The sequence below is a fragment of the Odontesthes bonariensis genome, chromosome 10 (genome assembly GCF_027942865.1).
Source record: "Odontesthes bonariensis isolate fOdoBon6 chromosome 10, fOdoBon6.hap1, whole genome shotgun sequence".
Classification (NCBI taxonomy): domain Eukaryota; kingdom Metazoa; phylum Chordata; class Actinopteri; order Atheriniformes; family Atherinopsidae; genus Odontesthes; species Odontesthes bonariensis.
In genome coordinates, this window is record NC_134515.1 from 16,152,076 (window position 1) to 16,172,340 (window position 20,265).

Here is a 20,265-nt window from a genome sequence, read left to right on the forward strand (position 1 = left end):
ATCCCCAGCTTTTATTGGCTGCATGGTTCATTTTCATATGCAAAACCCAGCCTGTGTTTATGTGGATGTATCAGATACTGGAAGGATCAGGATGGGATTCTGTTTGTTAGTTGTTCTGTGGGTTAGTGCCAGCAGTAAAAGTATCTGGTGTTAGGATTCCTCAAAGGACTTCTTCAAAAGTGTTAAAAGACAAACTGTTTTTTGATTTTGTTAAAGGAACATTCTGCCTTATATTCAGTGATAGAGCAATCCATCAGCTCACCAATGTCAATCAGCTACACAGTAAAAACAACACACACGGTCTCACAGCACATTTCCCCTGAAAAACAACTTTAAAAGAATCATGAAATAGGTTTCATCTGCTTCTGGCGCTACCTACGCCTTGGGATGTGCAACAATGAGAAAAGACAGGTTGAAGCTCCATTCAACCACTTTGCTGTTGCTACACTGGAGTAACCACAAAACAGAACCAACAGCCAGAAGCAGAGACAGTGAGAGATGGGAAGAGAGATTGAGAGTGTGGGGAGGTGGTGTGGTGTGAGGGGCAGGCAGGTTGATGCTAAATAAGGTTGTGTTTCCATCATGAACTTGGGTAAACGAGCGGTTCACAGCAGGATAAAAATCTAAACGGATGATAGTTTACACCGTTAATCGGCACTGTGGTCAATAGTCGTGAGAGTATGATGAGATTTTCTGATTTCATTTTCTACTTTTGATATATTTAAAATGTCACGCTTTTTTTGTTCAAGTTGCAGACACGCAAGACCAAACAAAAGAGAAAACCATGTAAATGCCATATCAATCCAAAGACATCTGGAAACGACACTACTTATGGTTTACAAACCCACCGAGTCTGTGATTGTTTGAGTCATAGCGTTTGATATTAAACGCGTTGTCAATGTTTTCCAGAGACAATTATATGTACAGGTTTTCTCATTGTGTCTCAGGGTTTCTTTAGCGGTCCATTCTTGTAACTTAAGGTGGATAGAATAAACATTATAAATAAAACAACCAGATCATTTGACTCTGTGTATCGGGCTGTTCAAAGTCTTGAACAGACAGAAATGCCACCTGACGCTGCAGTTTCACTCAAATGAGTTAAAGAGAGCTCAGTTCACTTATTTTTTGGTGTTTGTGTGTGTTTTTCCAAATACATGCATTAGCACGAAATTCCCGAACAGCCCATGAAATAAACAAGAAAAAGCTATCCTACATTATTTACTTTCCATCAGTTAAGGGGTTCTATAAAGAGTCAGAGGACAACAGAATAATAAAAGTCAAAAGCAACATGAATATTGAACTTTATAATGTGAACCATAATGATTTCAAATTAACGCCAATTTTTGTCTTTGCAAACACAGTTGACACTGACACACAATCAAACAAGTTCACACCTCCTTAAGATGAAGCAACCACACTTCATCAACAAGTGAATCGGTTTATGAAGCATGGATAAAGAACGGTTAGAACACAGTGTTGTGTTTTCAGCTTTTTTTTTTTTGTTATTACAGGTTTTCAGCTGAAGCTCTCTGCCGATTGACTAGTTGGTGGAAGCACGGTCGCTTCGATTCAAAGAGGTGTCACCACACATTTGATTGTGTATCGTCAGTCTCATCAGTCTGTCTGCGCAGTAATAGGAGCAGAGTGCAAAAGAGATCACAACCATGTGTGAGCACATGTGCAAAGGTCGAACAAAAGAATATGTCAGACTGAAGTGCCACCCACTTGGCCTCCCTCATCCTGCTTCGGTGTCCTTCAACGGTCTGTCTGCTAACCTGTGCCGGGAAACACTTTATCAGCTTCAATAGTATAGCAAGCGATTAACAGCTAGTTTCAGCTCGAGCTATACTTAACAAAATGGGTGCTACTACTGGGAAAGCAAATATCCAACAAGTCTACCTGACACTTACACTTTGGAGTGAAAATGCATATGTGTGAATCTTGAGGATTGTACAAAATTGTATCTGCACAGTACGTTGATGTCTCTGCATGAGTGTCTGTCGATGAGGTTTCAAGAGAGGATGCAGAGCGCAAGCCACTTTTAACTGACTGGGGTAAACAGTGATGAGAGAAGATAAAGGGTAGAGTGAATGTCACATTACCCCAGCCCTTTGCCTCTGCTCACCGCAACATCAGATAACTGCAGCAGGAAAAAAAAGAAGCCTGGTTTCCTCTAGCATATAATTGGTTATCTTATTGCAATCTACTGCTCTCTTAGGTCTGCATAGAATAAAGTATGAAAGAGCAAAGGGAGAAGAACAAAAAAAGGGCTGAAGTTGGACTGTTTTTACTGTGGCTGAAAGAAATAATTACGGGAAAAGTAAATCCATCATTCAATTTCCATGGATGTCAACATATCATGGACATAAAGCGCGAAACAGAACAAATACTGCTGATAAATAGGTTGTGATGTGTTCACTTTCAAATAGCAGGTAATTATAGTACAAGTAACATAATGTTCAGAAGGTAACACAAAACACTTTTCTAGTTTACTAAATAGTGTATATCATTTTATGTAATAATATGTTTCAGTATTATCAATTATATGACCTGTGTATCCAACAGGCCAAGTGATAACACTTTTAGTTTTAACAAAAGGTATGACATTAACTGGAGATTGTATTAAACACCTTATTCTGAAATCTATTTGAAAAAGGATCAACAGTATGTGTTATATGAGATGCTTAATTAGCATCAGCTAAAATAACTTTCCAATGTGCTCATTTTAGAATCACTGAATCAAAAAGATGGTCAAGATCTGATGTAAAAGTATCTTCCAACTTTCAGATTAAAAAAACCTATATGGATGCCCACACAGTGCAGCCTGGCTGTAAGAACAACAGAGGTGTTTTTCACACCTTTGAATGTTTTCACACATGTTCCTGCAATTACGAACATTGTGATATCATCTGTTAATTTCTGTAAAAAGGACAAGCTTTACATACAAATCCAAATGATATTAGCTTTGTGTTGTGATAAAAGAGTAAGGACATTTTTTTAATGTATAACACTTTCTTGTAGAAAACAAGGACAGTCTCTATATGTGTGTTGTTGTAAGGACTTCCATGTGTTTTCTAGGCCTAAACTGACTGTCAGCTGCTTTTTGTTGGAATTTTTTGACCTGGTGAAAACACAAATATCAGTGTAAACTTTCTTTAATTGAAAATTGAACTGGATTCTCTATGAAATATTTGCTATTAATTAACTTCAAAACTACAACAGGTTACTTGACCTTTTTTTCAAAGTAGCCACAGTTATTAAACAGAGCATTTCAGTGCAAAAAATATCTGATTAAAAACAAATAAACAGCGGTATATGAGACTTCTTCAGTATACGACACTATCTTAAATGAAAGACAGCAGAGGCCACTGTATTGTGGCTGGCTGTGTGCATTGGCTACCTACACTTTGCTTTCGCTAGCTTCTTCGAATCAAACGCCTTTAACAATGTGGGGATGTTTTGAGAATCTGATTAAGCGTCCATGGTTCTGAACATTTTTGTGGTTGTTCTGCAAGGGTTTAAGCCTTATGGCAGAGTTGTTGACGGTTCCTGTGAATTATTGAGCGCAAAGGTTCATACATTCAACTTGAATGCCGCAGAGTCTGACATATCTGAGACTGAGGCTGTGGTGAGTTGTACCTGGTGAGGCTGGTACGACTTATTAGGCTGTGCTTCATTCATAAAAAATTTGACCATTGAGGGTAATTACATCCCAAATCCAGTCATACTCGTTTTGGAACCTCTAAAATTCCTCAAGAGAAAGTTTCAGAAATTGGGGCTTGGCTACTGTATCTCACCACAGCAGTGGGTAGTCTTTTCCTAGATGGATTGATGCCTGAAGGGGGTGCAGTGTGGAGCCTAACCCCTCGTTCACCCACACTGTACCGGGCCTGTGGTTAGAGAGACAGAAAGCAGGTAAAGGAAGAGAAAGAGGGGACAAAAGTAGGGAAGGAAACGAGATGGGAGGGGGGGGCTTTAGTTTGCAAGGTACAAGCAGGGTATTTGTAAAGAACCTATCCCTCATTTTCCCATTCTCCGGTTGCTCTGCTCTCCATTTATTCCGAGCAAATACGTGCAGGGGGAGGAGTAATTACACAAGACTTACACAGCGACTGTATGCAGCACCCCGGCTAGGGAAAGAATGGAGGTTAATGAGCTGACATCCCATCCACCCCAGAACACGCCTACTTTCCGTGCCCCCCTCCCTACTTTCTTATGCACACTGACAAGCGAATTATACACAAAAGGGTGGGGCTGAATGCTGGCACTGAGTCGAGGGGATCAAAGAATCATCAAGGGTCAGGGTCCATGCACCTTATATACAGCACATAACAATAGTTTGCATATCAGCAACTGTTAAGAGTAACCTGATAATTATTCAATAATAAATCTGATCTCAGACCTCGGCTAATGTAATCAGGAGCATATTATCTGGTATTTTACTGAAATACGCTTACAGTTAAATTTGCATTCAATTGAAAATAAAATCCTAAAAGTCATGTTGTTACCAGAATCAAAATAAGTCCTCCTCTGTACAATAGTGGTATCAGGGAATCTCATCTCTAAAACTAAATGAAATTCATTAGATTGATTGATTAATAGAAGATGCTTTATAAGAGCAGATACTTTGGGACTATGTCAATACCAAAACTGTAAATGTAGAGCATGGACTGGATATACTGGCTCTCCTCTAACCTCTGAAACGAAAACAAAGTTTAAAGAATTGTTTAAACCCAGTTTTATTAAAACTGACTACTAATGTTTTGGTGTTGTGACATCCCCAGCTTTTAAGATTCACCCTGTGTGGACATGAGTGTGTTTCCAAAATGTCGCTGTAAAGCTCATGAACCAAACTGAAAAATTTGGTGAAGCCTCAAGCACAACTGTCCTTCCTAAAGCTAGAATGACCAAAAAAAAAAACTGTCCAACCACAAGTTTTATAATCTTTACCAATGGCTACATAATTGTTGAGTAAATAAAAACGAGCACGTCTTATGCCCACACCACAGACCACAGACTAAAAACATCATGCTATTATAAAGCAGAGTGCTGCGAATAACCAATTAGACCTTCAGATTCTCCCCCATTTCTTGGTTGTCACGTGGTGGAGAGTGGGTGTATAAGTCGTTGAGAAAAACCTCATTGGCCTTTAAGTTGCATCACCGGAAAACCAACATGTAAAGGTGAAAACTTTTAAGAGATATGAGTCCATCTGCGCTGAAGTATGCACAGACTAAAATTAATGGCACAGACACAAGAAAAAAAAACTGTGGTTTAGAGGCAAGCCTTAGAAAACCTATCGGCAGTTAAAACTTTGATGAATGCAATTTAATCTAAACAAAGGGATTTGCATGAGCCCATATGATGACAAATATACAGGTGCAGGGAACACTGACATCAGACCAAATTTCTTTGTTTGCCAATGAGACATCCTAAGACCAAGATTGTTGAATTTAAGACTTGGTTGTCGCTACTTAAAGGTCTGCTGCACGCCTGGTTGAGAGCTCGAATACACTCATTCAGAGCAGAGGAGAGACAGGATGCTACCATTTCAGCTCAGACCTTTCAAACCTTTTTTTTTCTCTATGTAATTCTCAATATTTTCTAATGAAATGCATGCATTCTGTTGTGGATGAAGAGTCCTTATTACCTCAAATGGAATGAGAAAAAATCATGAAAATAAAGTAATAGCCTTCATAAAATAAATGAGAATTACCAAAAGCAAAAATGGAATTGATAATGGTGAGGCAAAACACTCTCATAGAGCTTGAAAACAATGGAAGACGAATGGCTAGTCATTAGCACCCATTGTGAATCTTTCGAGTGAGTAATTTGTTGGAAGGCTTGTGCATTTTTAATAGTCTTAAATTGAAGAGCCCTAAGAACACAAACTCTATAAAATAATAACAGGCATTTCACCTTAGCACGATCCGAGCCTCTCAATTATTTACCACTAATGAATTGCCTCAGGCTACACTCTACAATATCAACCATCCCAGAGAGGCTGAATCAGCTCGCTCAAATACTTAAACACATTTACTCAATTATGCTCACTGTCCCTGATATGAGAGAAACCGCCATGTCAAGCTTACTACTGCTTGTTTCATAAGCTCTGAATCAGCCTTCGTATTTCAGGAAAACCCTCACACAGAGAACAGTGATTAATTGATAAAAGGCAATAACAACGTCCTGGACTTTTGCTCTGAAGCACACTGTAGCAGTATTGCAGGCCAGTTGCCAGGCATCTGTCATGCAGTTTGCACCAGTTGCAATTTTGTGTCTATTCTTTTGGGCTTTTCCATTCATACATGTGAGTATGCTTCAGCTAGTGTTTATAAATGCGCATATTTTACATCTGTAGTCCACTCAAAGTGACTAGCTGAGCACTGAACTCTATTCTTAAATTTGACATTTTTATCACCACTCAATCAAAAAATGTTGCTACTTCTAATGCATAACGGAGCAGCTGTGGCATGACTAGCTTTAGTCAATTCCACGCTATTCAGTTGTAATCATCAGTCTTTGGCTGTAACTACACCAAGGGGAAATTTAAGTGCAGAGGATCCCATTCCTCGACAGCTGGTAGTTGCAAATTCCTATCAGGGAATATAAAAAGAAATTTAAAAAAACATGGAATAAGGAAGGGAGAGAGTTTGAAAGAAAACATACACTATTTTCATTTCAACTGCTTTAGGGATTAAGGCTTGAGGCTCTAGAAAAAACTGCATTAAAATAATCCACCATTTGCATGTTTTATCTCACAAAGGAGGCTCACATAGACACACATAGAAAACCAACCCCCACTCTCCCTCCCCTACCTTCTTCTCCTCCCTCCCCTCCCCCATAATGGGTGAACGCATGCACACGGGCGCGCGCACAAACACGAGCTCGAACACATTTATGCATATACACACTGTCATCATTAAACACACACGCACCACACACACACACACACAAAGATCAACCTGCTGCCATCTGCTCTACGCGCTCTGTACAATCCTTGCAGAATACATTATTCACTACAATACATCACATCACATTCCCTGAATGTCATAGCCTTGTGCTGAAGAAGACTGAGAGAGAATGGAGGGGAGAGGAGGAGAGTCAAACAGCTACTGTACCGATAAGAGAAGTAGGAAAGATTTGGCCTGTAACGTGGTATGGTGGCAGAGAAAATTAAAGACTTTTAAGTGTAACAAGGCTGTTGGAGCAACATGTTCCTGTTACTGCCACTGGGTTGGATCTCAAATCCACACAATGAGCTTAATGTTTGAAAGTGAAGGACAGCAGCTACTGAGAACATGAGATAGACTGACACTTATAAAAGACTGACAGACCAAAAGAACCAAGAGAATCTGTTTGCAGCCTGCAACACTTCCAAGTTTTTCTCACCTTTGCACTGTGCCATGTTCTTAAATGGCCCTTTGGGGACAATGAGGCTTTCATATCGGCTGTATATAATAGATGAAAATAGCCACCAAATGTCAACCAAAGGCAATAAGGAAGTGTTTTAAGTGCAATATCACTGATAGCCAGTAGGGGCTGAAAAAACAAGTCAAACATTTTTTTTGTTTAAATCTTTTACTCCAGAGGCTACCATTAGAGCAGCTACCACTTGGGCTTCAATTTAGGACTGTTTGGATTGTAGATTATTCAGTTTATTATAATTTAAATTAATCAATTACTATACAGAAGTAAAAACGAAAAAAGCTAAATTCTAAAACATCAAACAACTTGCATTTTCTTTCTTGTGTGACCGTAATATCGTGTTTTTAAAAAAACCAAAAAACATCCACAGTCAACGCAGCTCCTTTCTTCCGTACCTCTTTGTTTCGTTTAGCCATACAAGATATGCGTCAATACACTGTTCATCCACCCACACATCAACACTCACCACTGATTACACTGATTGCCACATCTTATAGCTTTCTTTGTTCATTTTGTGTTGTATTTGTATATTTTGTTAAAATAAATACATTCATTATTTCCTTTCAACTTGAGTCATCCCTTTTGTGAAGGCTTTCCAACGAGGTCATGACAATGCTCTCCTAAATCAATTATGACACATGGTATTTTAGTTAAAAAATGTAAGATGTAAAGGCCAAGAGACAGGGCTATTTCAATAAATTCAATGAATCCAATTTAATCTTATAGGTGACCTTCACGAAGATGAAAAGAGGAATGCAATTTATATAGAATAAATCTGATTAGATTGTTTCTATTGGGAAAAAACATAAAAGTTTTTTTTTTTTTTACTACTGGCATGCTTCTAATGACTCTTCAACCTTATTTCAGTCAATAATTGTGAGTTAACTGTGACGACTGTAGCAGATTTGTGTAATTTCTATGGACAAATATTAAGGTGCAAACATAACTGTTTTATCAGTGGAGCTGGGCCAGCCTGAAACTAACTTTATTAGGGGCTCGACTTCTTTGATCCATCAGGGAAGATATTTTTGTTAAATAAGCCTGTTTGGCTGTATTTTTGTCAACTATACTGTTTATTTCTGTTTTCGCTATTTTTTCAAACTGTTATTCTAGAGACAGCATTACTTCCTGTAATTCAATTGAGCAACTCAACTTCAGATGTCGCCACATGACGTGACACAACTAATCGTGAAATTTAGAGGCAACGACTGATACAATTGATTTCAATCCATTTAATCACACATTTAAATAGTTATTGCACCCCTAGCTGTAGCCCCTAAGTAATTGCAAAGGTGCAATAGGACATTCATTTCAAGTTTTATGTTGCATATACATTTTACATACATGTCCGTACACTTCAATATTTAAAACATTTTATTTAAAACATTAAATGCATCAAAATAATATATTTGTGTACACCACCTTTCACCTACCACAGCACTAAGACTTGATATAACACTCAGAGTTAAACACGTATGCACTTTGAATGGTTTTGTTGCCATAAGCCAATAGAAATCTAATGGTTGAAGAGAGAACAGAACAAAATCTCCCAAAATCAACATAAAAATCCATAGTGGTACTCTCCAGGTATCTCTATTGTCGCTACATGATCTGTCATAACAATTCTCTTTGACATCTCATGTGGTTCTGTGTAAATTGGATAGTCAGCTTATGCTGACAAGAGACAAATCACTATCAGTTGAACCTGTCTAATTTTTTTTTTTTAAAGAATCGAAGGAGAGGAACGCAGAGAAAGAAAGAAAAGGAGTGAAATGGTTGTAGCATACAACATAGGAACAGTGCGGCTTCATTGTGTTAATCATTTTTGGCTGTATCTTTAAGTTGGATTCAGTCTGTTGACAACGTGGAAAATATAAAACCTAACCGTTTAAGCAGCTGTTCACGTGGTATTTGAACCTCTTTTATGTAACACTGTTTTGAGCATTATTTTACTCTACTAAATTTGCTTCACTTAATCTATTTTAGAATAAAACAGAAACACATAAACTGCTGGGTTTGCTTACTGTACATGTCTCTCCCTGCTTGTATTTCTTGTGTACAAATCATGAACATGTTTGTGAGCGTCCATGTGTGCCGCCATTGTGCCAAGGCAGTGCAGAGAGAGCGAACAGCTGGCAGGCCTACACTTGATTACATATTGACCTGCTTTGCATTCACCTGTTATTCAGCCAAACCTAATGTTTCCACTTAGCTCTGCTGCAGCTGAGCTGCAATTAACCTTGCAGTGAGTGCAAGCAGGTCTTAAGTCATTTTCAAAGCAATTTGTGGAACTTCCCGAAATGTCAATCGAATGAAAATGAAATTATTTAAATTTTCACACCTTACAAAAATAAGTGGCAAGTTTGTCACAAAGGAAGCCTGCTAACCTTTCTGACATTTATCATACCTGTGAATACAGACTATTTTCACACAGCAAAAATGTTTTACTTTCCCAGGGTTTTAAAAAAGATTGGACAGGATGTCTGGATTGCAGATAACTATCATCTAAAAAATGTCATTTTTTAAATTCAAACTCATTTTCCTGTTTAAACTATCTGAATGGGAGAAAATGCAGCTGCATCAAACACTTCCCTTATCTGCACTTCACTTCTCCACTTCGCCTTCTCTCGTTTTTTCCCACCCTCCTTCCCCCTCCCTCCCTCCCTCCCTCCCTCCCTCCTCTTTTTCCCAGATGCCCTCTCAGCTCTTGTCTGTGTTTGGGCTGTGACTCCGAGGGGTCACTGACTGCCTTGTCTTACATGTGGAGCTGTGTGTCAGTCTGTGTGTGTGTTGTCTGTGTGTGTGAAAGAGAGAGACAGAACACAGTCATCAGATGATTATATGAATGAGAGTGTCAGCACATCAGACAAAAAAAAAGAAGTGCGGAAGTGCGTGAATTCATCCCAAAGTGTGAGTCTCTTTCCCACAGTGTGTGTCTCAAAGTGTTTGAATGTGTATCCTCGTGTGTGTGCATGTGTGTGTGTGCCTTGCGAAGCTCAGTGCCAGGTCTCTCTAATGAGTCTGTCAGGCGCTGTTAGCGACGGCGTGCTCCCCTGGCTCAGCACACTCCTACAGACACACTGTGATTAGCCGGGCCAACGGCACGCCACCAGGCCAGATTAAACACTCACCATGCCGCCAGGGAACACGCACACGCGCACGAACACACAGACATCAGAGCGAGTGTTGCACTCACTCCCACAAGCAGCACACACAGACATACTTAGACACACAGCTTCATCATCATCGTGCCTATTAGCCTGCTGTGATACAGTAACACGTACTTGCCCTCCAGAGCCAGGTGTTGATGACGCTGAAATTGAAAATTAATGTGAAATATAAACATAACAAAAGCCACCAACGGTACAGGAAAAAAATGCTAGTATCTCATTACTCTGTCCACCCTTATTGAATTCCTGCCTGCCACTAATCTTGAACATCACTCAGAATTAAGGCCAGCCCTTCTGGCTCTAACAGCTTTCAACATCTTCATTAAAGCGACATGATTCACTAATTACAGGTAATTACCTTTTAATGAGCAGACCAGATGAATGAGTAGATATGCAGAGGAGGGGCAGGCATGACTGCACATCCTTCTTCATTCCTCAATGGCCAAGAGGGGACTTTGATTGACTGGTTATTAGAGCTTGACCGTTATCTAAGTCATGGTGTTCTGTTTGGAAAAGGCTGGTTCAACCGTCACACATCTTTCACAGGGTCTAGACAAGGTAGTGGAGCTGATTTATCTGACGACTTTAACCAGATGGCTTCACGCTGGGTCATCTCTGGTCACACACAGAGACACTTGCAATTGTTCTGTCTACAACACACAAAAACTAGTAGAGAAATGTAGAGGTAGTTGCATTTTAGCATTCTAATCCCTTCTGTTTAATATGGTTTGAATAAAAAAAGCATTGCTGTGTTTAAGTCAATAGTGAGTTTATGTGATATAGCAATTTTGTGATATATGCAAATGTGGTGGTGGGGGGTTGTTACTTGTTTGGAGACTTTTAAACTTTGACATTGTTCAAGACAAGTTGCCTTCATGAAAACAAAAGTCTGGTTCTAATTGGACAAATGTCCTTTTTGGGATACTGGTTATGGGTAAAGTGTGCCTTGAAGTTAGATTAAGGTTATGGTTAGGTGTTACGGTTATGACTGGGGTTAAGGTCTGGGATAGGCTGTTCACAGTAAATGCAAGTCAATGTAAAAAAATGCTAAATTTTTCCATGTCGGCATGGAAAAATAATGGCAACTGTGCAAACTTTAAAAGTGTGTAAATGGAGGTTGAGATCAAAGATGGATGTGGCTTAACTCAAGAATAAGCCTACCAAATAAACAGAACTGGAAGGTTATATGGTACAATGCTTTTTAAATTTGTAATATGTTTGAAGATGGGTGTGTTCCAAGGAATTTATTGGTTTCACAGCTGGTGTGATCGCAACATGGTCTCCAGTCTGTTTTTCTGGCAAGAGTACAGAAAAAAAAAAAATTACAGGTCAAGTTTAATAAAATTTGGGTGAGAAGTGGACGATAGCCAAAGGAAAAACTCATAGGAAGTTGTTATAGTTCCAGATAACTTTCTTGAAACTGCAAAATAGGGACTTTGAATTGGAAGACAATGTGCTCTCCAGCTGCACCTCTAATTCTAATAAGTTGTTTTATAGATTCACCAAATTACAAGTAAAATGTTGGTGATATTATCATTAGTTAAGTCCAACCACCAGCCTTACAGCAGCCTGCTTAAATTCGTACAACATCTTAATTACTGTAGACTAACCTCAGGTAAACCTCACACAAGCACCAATGACGGGTTTTCCTAAGTCTGCATTCATTAGGAATATAACTGACGCAAGTTAAGAAGTGAGAGAGGTGAAACCCATTTTCAGTGTCACGGTTTGAATAGGAGCTTTTCTAACTGTGAGGGTGTAGGAGGTGCAGTCTATAAACTCACAAAAGAGAGCTGTCTGTAGTACATATGCTGTTAAACAAGAGGAAGCAAACTCACTTTTTTTTTCTCTTCCTTTGTCTCAGAAAACAACCAGTAAAATTTTGATTGATCTAACAACTTGCTAAACAGTGAAGTTTCATGTCTCGGGCCTCCATAAAAAGTCCCTGCACCAAATTTCCTCTCTTTCTGATTCTTCTCCTCCCCCACTCTTACCGTCTCGCGTGCCAAGTGGCCTATTTTTACCCCTCCATGTGGCATCTCATGGTTTTCCTTGTCACCACCACAGTTCCTGTCATCAGTGTGTTGAGACAGTTGAACAGTGCAGTTACTGAAAAGGCCCTGAAACTGTTAGTCTAACAGTCTCTCTGTTTTCAGATGTGGTCACAGATCTTTGTCTTATGTATCCAAAGCAGTGTGGCATCGACATCTTTTCAGTTTTTGCCATTCATATCTTAAAGTTTATTTATTAGAAATATACATTTTAAAAAAGGTTTGATAAATCAGTCATTTTGGGCTAAAGTACTGGAAACATTTGTTGTTTCACTATCTGCTTTTTGTTTTCCCTTGATCCAGGGCCTCGAAGATTAAAATATTTACAGTATATCTACTTTAACGCACACTAATCCACTCTCAGCACTATACTTATTTGCACTCTGAAAATGACCCCTCCTCCACCACTTATCCTCTAAAGCATATTTATCATGATGCCAAATGCAACAACCCAACACTGTCTTCTCTCTGGCTGAAATGAGCAGAATGTTATATACTGTACTGTGTGGCACAATCGAGTAATTGTGTTTTGTCGCTTGAGGCAAAGAATGAGTTGGAAGAGCAGAAATATCAGCGCAGGATGTGTGCTTTCCAACCTCATAAGAAGCTCCAGTGTGAGTAAGAGCAGCTTGTGGAGATATAAATGAGCAGCTAGATTTCTAGGATGTAACCGTATTACAGAAGGCTTTAGTGGCTTCCTTAGTATTAAAGTCAACCCATATCATATTTTTTTGCAGCACTTTACTACAGCCCCATTTAATGACCTTTCTTTCTGGAGGGCAATTAGGCCCATACACTTCAAACTGTCCAAAATCAATTCCAGATGCATATGAGTGAGCAGAATTCCTTTATGAAAAACAAATATACTCTTGGACTTGCAATGATAAACGATGAAATGCTAACAGACTGGATGAAGTTAGCTGTCTTCTTTGAGCTGCATGTCTCCTCTATGTGACACACAGTGCCTCTTTTGTTCTGCCAGTCACTACTTATGTTATTGTAGAGCTCTAATACACACAGATCGATAGCATACTTTCCATTTCAACACATCGAGCTAATGTTCAGACACACAGTTGCAATTGATCCCGTTATGTCAACACAAAGTTTTATGTCTTTTTGTCTTCTTTCCACTGTGAACTGTTTGAATAAGAAGATTTATTTCACTGCCATCTTGAATCTCTTGCAGTTTGATGCTGAGATCTTTACACTACAACTGAATGACTGCAGTGCTAATGATGTGAGGGAAAATGGACGGGAAAGGGTGCGACACTGGCATTGACACATCAACATCAAAAGAGAACATCTGGCGCATTGATATGAATCAAGTTTTAAAATGTTCCGTCACTTCCAAATGCATTCTCTTGCACACAGTAGACATTTTATGATTGGAAGAAAAACATAGCACAGGCTTAAATAAAACTATTCTGGCACAGCTGTGAAGTCATAACAACCATAAAACATGTTAATACACCAATAAAATCCTCAGTAAAGAAATATATTAGCTATATGCTTAAAACAATAACAAGGAAGAAAAAAGCATATTTCTTGTTGGTCTAAAACAAACAAACCAGCAAAGCCAATCTTCTTTTGTCACCGGATGTCCAGCACATGCTGGCAGGTTTTTACAACCATTACTAAGAGGGGCAAAAAAACACTTGGACATGCAAGTAAGCTATCAATCTGCACTTGCAAGAACCTCATAGATACACACAGGCTGGATGTAAATTAGCTTGAAATCTCTCCTAGGATGAAGGAAGAAAGCAAGAATTGGCTGTTCTCACTCAAACAGATCATTGTGTGCAGTTTTAGACAGCTGTATAGTTGCAGAAAAGATACAACAATGTAGAAGTTCAAGGACAGTGGTCACCTGTCTCTGTAATTCGTGTCTAACAAACATGTATCACACAACCTGCATTGTCAAATAATGTTATCTTCCCTGATAACTTGGCACAAGCTGTACCACAAGTCATTACACCTTACACAATTACATTTGTAATCTGCAATCCTCCTTTTACACAACTACGGATGAAGAAGAAAACCAAAAAGAATTACAATGTGTGTTTTTTCCTGGCTATAAATCATATAGTGGTGTTTTAAAAAGATACATTGTAGGAGGGAATGCTTTAAATATTGTGAGACTCTCAGCCCACACAACACAGTAGGTGCTTCTTAAACCATGATAAAATGTTTTCAGTGATCACAATAAAGCAGCTCTGCTTGGTTCGATGAACCCAACCATCAGCTCCTGAAAAGCAGAAATGGAAGGAGAAACAGAGAAAGGGAGAGCACTAATCTCATTATCTTCTCTTCCTGGCCCGAGAGAGTAATCATTTCTCTGTGGCAATCGGCAGGAGGGTGACAACGAAAAAAAAAAAATCAATTGTGCACTCCACCATTTCATTTTCCATGTAATTAAATCAGTTAAATGTTATAAAAACATGTAAACTCCATCAATGACTTTGAGCCATTTGCATTTTTAATCAGGCTAGATTAATTCTAATAAGCATGCTGGGCTAAGGCGATGACAGAGCAGGCCTATTGTGTGCCTGTCACACTCATTTAATTCTTTCATTATGCCCCATATCCTATTATGATAATTGGCTTTTTATTCTCAATCAACAACCAGTCAAGGTTATTAAGTAATAATCTCTGACGAGAGCACTTTGAACCTCAAACCTGTTAGAAGTTTGCCACCTTAAAAAGAAGTGGCTGTTAACAGGGGAACATTCAAAAACAGTGCTGTGCCTTGGCTTATCCAACCTGGCTGCTTGCTCCAAATGACAAATGACTGTCAAGAGGCTGGATGTTGACACTTGGCATCGGGTGTAAAGCAAACACATTAGACAGAGGAAATGGGTATCTCCATCTTCCCCCTGAAAAGTAGCTAAGCAGAGAAGATGAATGTTTCTGATGTGTTCAGCCATTTCCTTTGCTCCTTCCTTGGGGATCCAGTCAAAAACAAAATCTTCAAAGAAACTGCACCTTCAGTTTAATTGAAAGACACTGCTGCAAATAAGTGGTGAAAGGGCCAAGAAATAGCAACTATGGAGACATACAATAGGATATACATAATATATATAATATATACAAAAAGTGATGTGATCAAAGCCATGAAAAAAATAATGCAGTGTCTTCATGGTTTAGGTACAACAGATGTTTAAGCAGAGCCGCTAGGAATGCAGCACTACTGATAACCAGCTATCGAAATAATTTCAGAGTTTCGTCATATCTAATTAACACATTAACATCTAGAACCTTTTTTTCTTGTACCTCGCTCATTAGGTCTGACTTGTTCCTTGAGGATCAAACTAACGAATACATCATTTCTGCCACTGGGATATGTGGAACCTCAATTTTCAAACTATTGTTAAAACCTGATTAATGTGGACAAACGTTTGCCATAGAGAGCAAAATACTATTCGCCACATTTTAATGCTGCTTCACAGAGCAGTAAACCCCAACAATCCCACAAATGGATGCATCAGCAGTAAGATGAGACAAAGTTGAGCAGTAACATGTGATGTGTGGCATCAGTGCAAACATGGGGGACAGAAAAAACCAGCAGCATCACTCCTCATAATCCAGGTCATGAAGCATTGAATATGTGCTGAGGGACATTCTCAGCAGTTACAACACTGCCATGGTTAAGTTTTGTAGCATTTCTTTGAAACAGTCATACAGGAAATGTACCTTTCAGCTGCATCTATTTGACAACCACAATCTAATTTCAATATTGAAATGTTTCTTACAAGAGATTAAGAGCCCACAGTGAAGTTGGCAAGAATATAAAAAAAGAAAAATCCAATATGCTGTATTTGATACTTTCAGCAAGATAGTGCGTGAAATATTATCTAAACAGCAATCCTTTAAAAAAACATTATTAAAGTTGCTTAGGTACAGATTTAAAACAATACAGACAAGTATATGGTTACATGTATTCATAGATTTTCTTGAACTCAAGTTTTGTGCCTTCCTCGGATATAGAGATGATAGCATTAATTAAACAAACACCTCTCTCGATCCGTAACTGAGGTCAACTTGGTTGTTTTGTTTAACTAAAAAGGGGTCCTGACAGCACACTCATCCATTAAACTTCAAATGTTTATATTTAACTGTGACACAGTCATTCCTTTTTGTCAGGGGCCAGAATAATAATGGAAAAATGTCTTCCATTCAGTAGCTCAAAATGTACAGTAAACAATGCCAGGAAAACAGTGGGGGCTGGGAGTGATTTGCTTCAACAGAGGCAGGGCTGATGCAATCGACAGCTGAACCTTTAATGTTCTCAGCTTCTTCTCTCTTCTCTACAAAATGATTGTGCATTAGACTCACTTTATATGCTTCAGTCTAAAATTAGCTGTGGTGTACAGCAAGCTGTCAGTGCTGGTTTTACTGGACAAGTAGAGCTAGAATGTATTAATTTGCTCATAGGGAAGGAAAGTGCTTTTTGAGGTTTCAATACCCCCCACTTCACTTATATCTATGTGCATTAGTGTATTTTCGAGAAGCCACTTCACACCAGAGAAGATTTTTGAGAAAGTTTAGCCAGTCCCAAAAGACAGACGCAAAACAGGAAAGTAAGGCCTCTGAAAAAGCTGAACAACACGTGTTCTGCTTTTTCAAACAGAGAAAGCCATACTTTCTCAACTCTCACTCGCTTATGTTATGACTTATATGTCTAACCTCAGTGCATAGATGTGTCACACTGCCACAACCGTTTTCACCTTAACACTCTAGAGACCTAATAAATATTTTCATTTCACAGTCAGACCTAATGAAAGTGCCTTACAATTTACGTTTCACTCACTACTTTTTTGTACGGAAGATTTAATAAGTCCCCTGTTGAGTCCACACAAGGTGAACGTTACTATGGGGATGCAGAGTGCTCCTCTGTGCTCCTTGGTACTGATGCCTGCTCCATTGTGGCGGGAGACAACAGCTGTCTTTACCTTTGGCTGGCAAACAGACTCATTAGGGGCAGCCATGTTTGTTTTTGTGCCTGATACCTAGCCTTAAGCAAACACTGCCATATCTCCACTCCACAGCCCTTGCAGTCTCAACATTTCCTTCCCCATTGTGGAGGGAAGCCCTGGCACATTGAGCCTACCCTACACTTTGTTCCCAGTGAGCTCTGACCAAACTGCCAATTGCTCTCAAAGAATGCATGCTTAATTGAGAAATCTAGCCGGGATTTGAGCTGATAAAATGCTACAAAGCTGGTAGCACACTGTAGTTATTCTGTGACTATTCTGTACATGTTATAGACATAATGTAAGTCATTATACTGCCTGATACAACATCTTCTGGTATGTCACAAGAATGCCTTCTTTGTTTGGAATGCCATAGATGTAATAAAGGCATCGTTATTTGGTCTGCTCACAGCCAACAGTCAAATCTGCAGTGAAAGGTTTCATTCGCATATTTTCTCCCCTCTCAGCAATGTCTGTGCCTTGAGTGACAAGGCAGGTTGAATTCATAAGGCTTTAACAAAAATTCCATTTAAGAGGGAAAATGGCATTGAATGTCATTCCATTACTGCAGTTGGCAAACATGGGAACACTTTAACCCAGAAGGCATTCGTATTAACTTAGACAAAGGAGCAGAAATACTTTTTCTCTATCTTAATATATGTACAGTACTGTAGTATTTTCAGCCAGAGCATTTCAAGAGTAGTCATCCAAAATGTACTCACTTATTTGATTTCCTCCCTTTTCACCATTTGTCAAGCCCAAAGTCAAAATGCATTGTGAAATGAGTTCTTAATGTGGAGTAATGAGGCTGTCAAGGCAAAGCAGTCGCTGCTTGTTTGAGTTTGACTCATGTCGTAGATTCAATTAAATCAGCTGAAGTCAAGCTGGCCCCAGGCCTGATCGGTAATGGTTGACCTCATTCAAACAATGCTCTGACATATTGAAACAATAAGAGGAAGGGCCTTGAGTCAGTTGCAAAAGCAAACTCTACTCAAAGGCGATAAGGTAGAAAAAATACAATGAAGTCACCGAAGTGTTCGAAAGCTTCATGTAGGCATGTGTCTTCAGGGGACTTAGTTTGTTTCTCAGCAATGTCATCAAAATCACATGATGGAAAACAATTATTCCGAAAAGTGACCAAAATACAACACACATACATACTGTATGTTTTAAGCCAACCTTGTATTTGAAATAAAAAGTAAACTTCTGTATGGCCAAAACACCAAACCTCTTGCTTTGGGAATTTTTACACTCCCTTTGCCTGTAATAACTTAAAACAGATTTGTTTGGGCTTTCGAGGTAAAACTACATAAAAGGATTTAAATACAGCAGGCCGATTTCTTCATTTAGAGGTTTACTTGTCCTCAGAAGTCTAAACTGATTTATTTGGATGTTGAAATGCCTGGAATCTAAATCATGACACAAACATCCCCAAGGCAATGTAAACAACCTTTCCAGTTCCAGTCTACAGCCATGCTTTCTGAGCAATAACATGAGTGCCGAGGGCAAAAGCACTTCTCACTTGTGTTGGGGTTTCCACAGTCATATTTCTTAAGATAGTGCACTTCTCTAAATGTGTAAAAGGGAGTATGTATCTCTAAAATACTTATGCTGCTCCTGCTGTCAATGTACAGTCGATTTAGCTTCTTATTAAGGGTGTATTGACCCTTCATTACATTTACATTTGAGTTTGGAAAGACAAAGACGTTCTGAGTGCTTTGCAGAGCAGAAATTAGGTAATAAAATCAAAACGGAACTGCTGCTTTATTCACACTTGTTTTTCTATTCACAAGGGCAATAACAGTTACAGTAAACAGATAAAAGAGCACACACACACACACACACACACACAGCAACAAATAGTAACTGCAGCTCATTAAGCGGCATTCCCTCTGGCCCCTACTCCATTAGAAATTAAGAGACGGCACAATTAGTGGCAGATTGGTCTCGGCTCGGTGCGCTGAAGTCACACTCTCAAGACTCTGAGATGACTTAATTACAGGTGCTTCTGAAAATAGTATGTGAAAAGCAGATGATGGTATTCTGGTGAAGCACACTGTGAATACTTGGAGCAAGTCTCAGCCATAACAAGGTTCAATAAACAACAAAATTAGGCACTGGAAAAGGGGGCCATATGGTGGCATGGTAGTTAGTACTGCACAGCAAGGAGGTTCCAGGTTCAAATCTCAGCAGGGATCTGTCTCTGCAGAGAATGCATGTTCTCCCGGTCAGGTTAATTGGTGATTCTAAATGATTCCTATGAGTCTGTGTGATTGTTTATCTTGTTTGACAAAACAGGCAGTGCAATCCAGCTGGTCTGTGATCATTTCTTTGGATACAAATGGATGACAGACGTCATTCTTGAGTTTTGCTTGTCACTTACTCTTGAAGAGGTATAGATGTTAAGAAGAAAAATAATAACTGTGAATACAAAGTAACAATTTTCTAGAAACATTTCATGATTACAGTTTGCATGTTAATTTTGACGTCTGTTATTTTTCTTTAAATAAAAAAAAGCTTTAAAACCATACTGGCCAAGTTTCCGTCAACGTAAGCATAGAAAGCAAGGTATATTATAAAAATCCTGAGGGGAAAAAAGACAAAAAGCTTATATTTCATGAGCTTCATCACTCTGCTTATGACAAG

General features: G+C 38.9%; 1 protein-coding gene across 2 annotated transcripts in view; it reads right to left on the reverse strand.

Moving 5' to 3' along the window:
- LOC142390772 (TOX high mobility group box family member 2-like) overlaps positions 1-20,265 on the reverse strand; it is a 77,667-nt gene that overhangs the window by 43,779 nt on the left and 13,623 nt on the right. The window contains exon 2 of one of the 2 annotated variants that reach the window (XM_075476479.1): positions 3,798-3,890. The exons of the other annotated variant lie outside the window; for it this stretch is intronic. Coding sequence (XP_075332594.1) covers positions 3,798-3,890 — 93 coding nt within the window. The remainder of the gene's footprint in view (positions 1-3,797; positions 3,891-20,265) is intronic. 2 annotated transcript variants of the gene reach the window in all.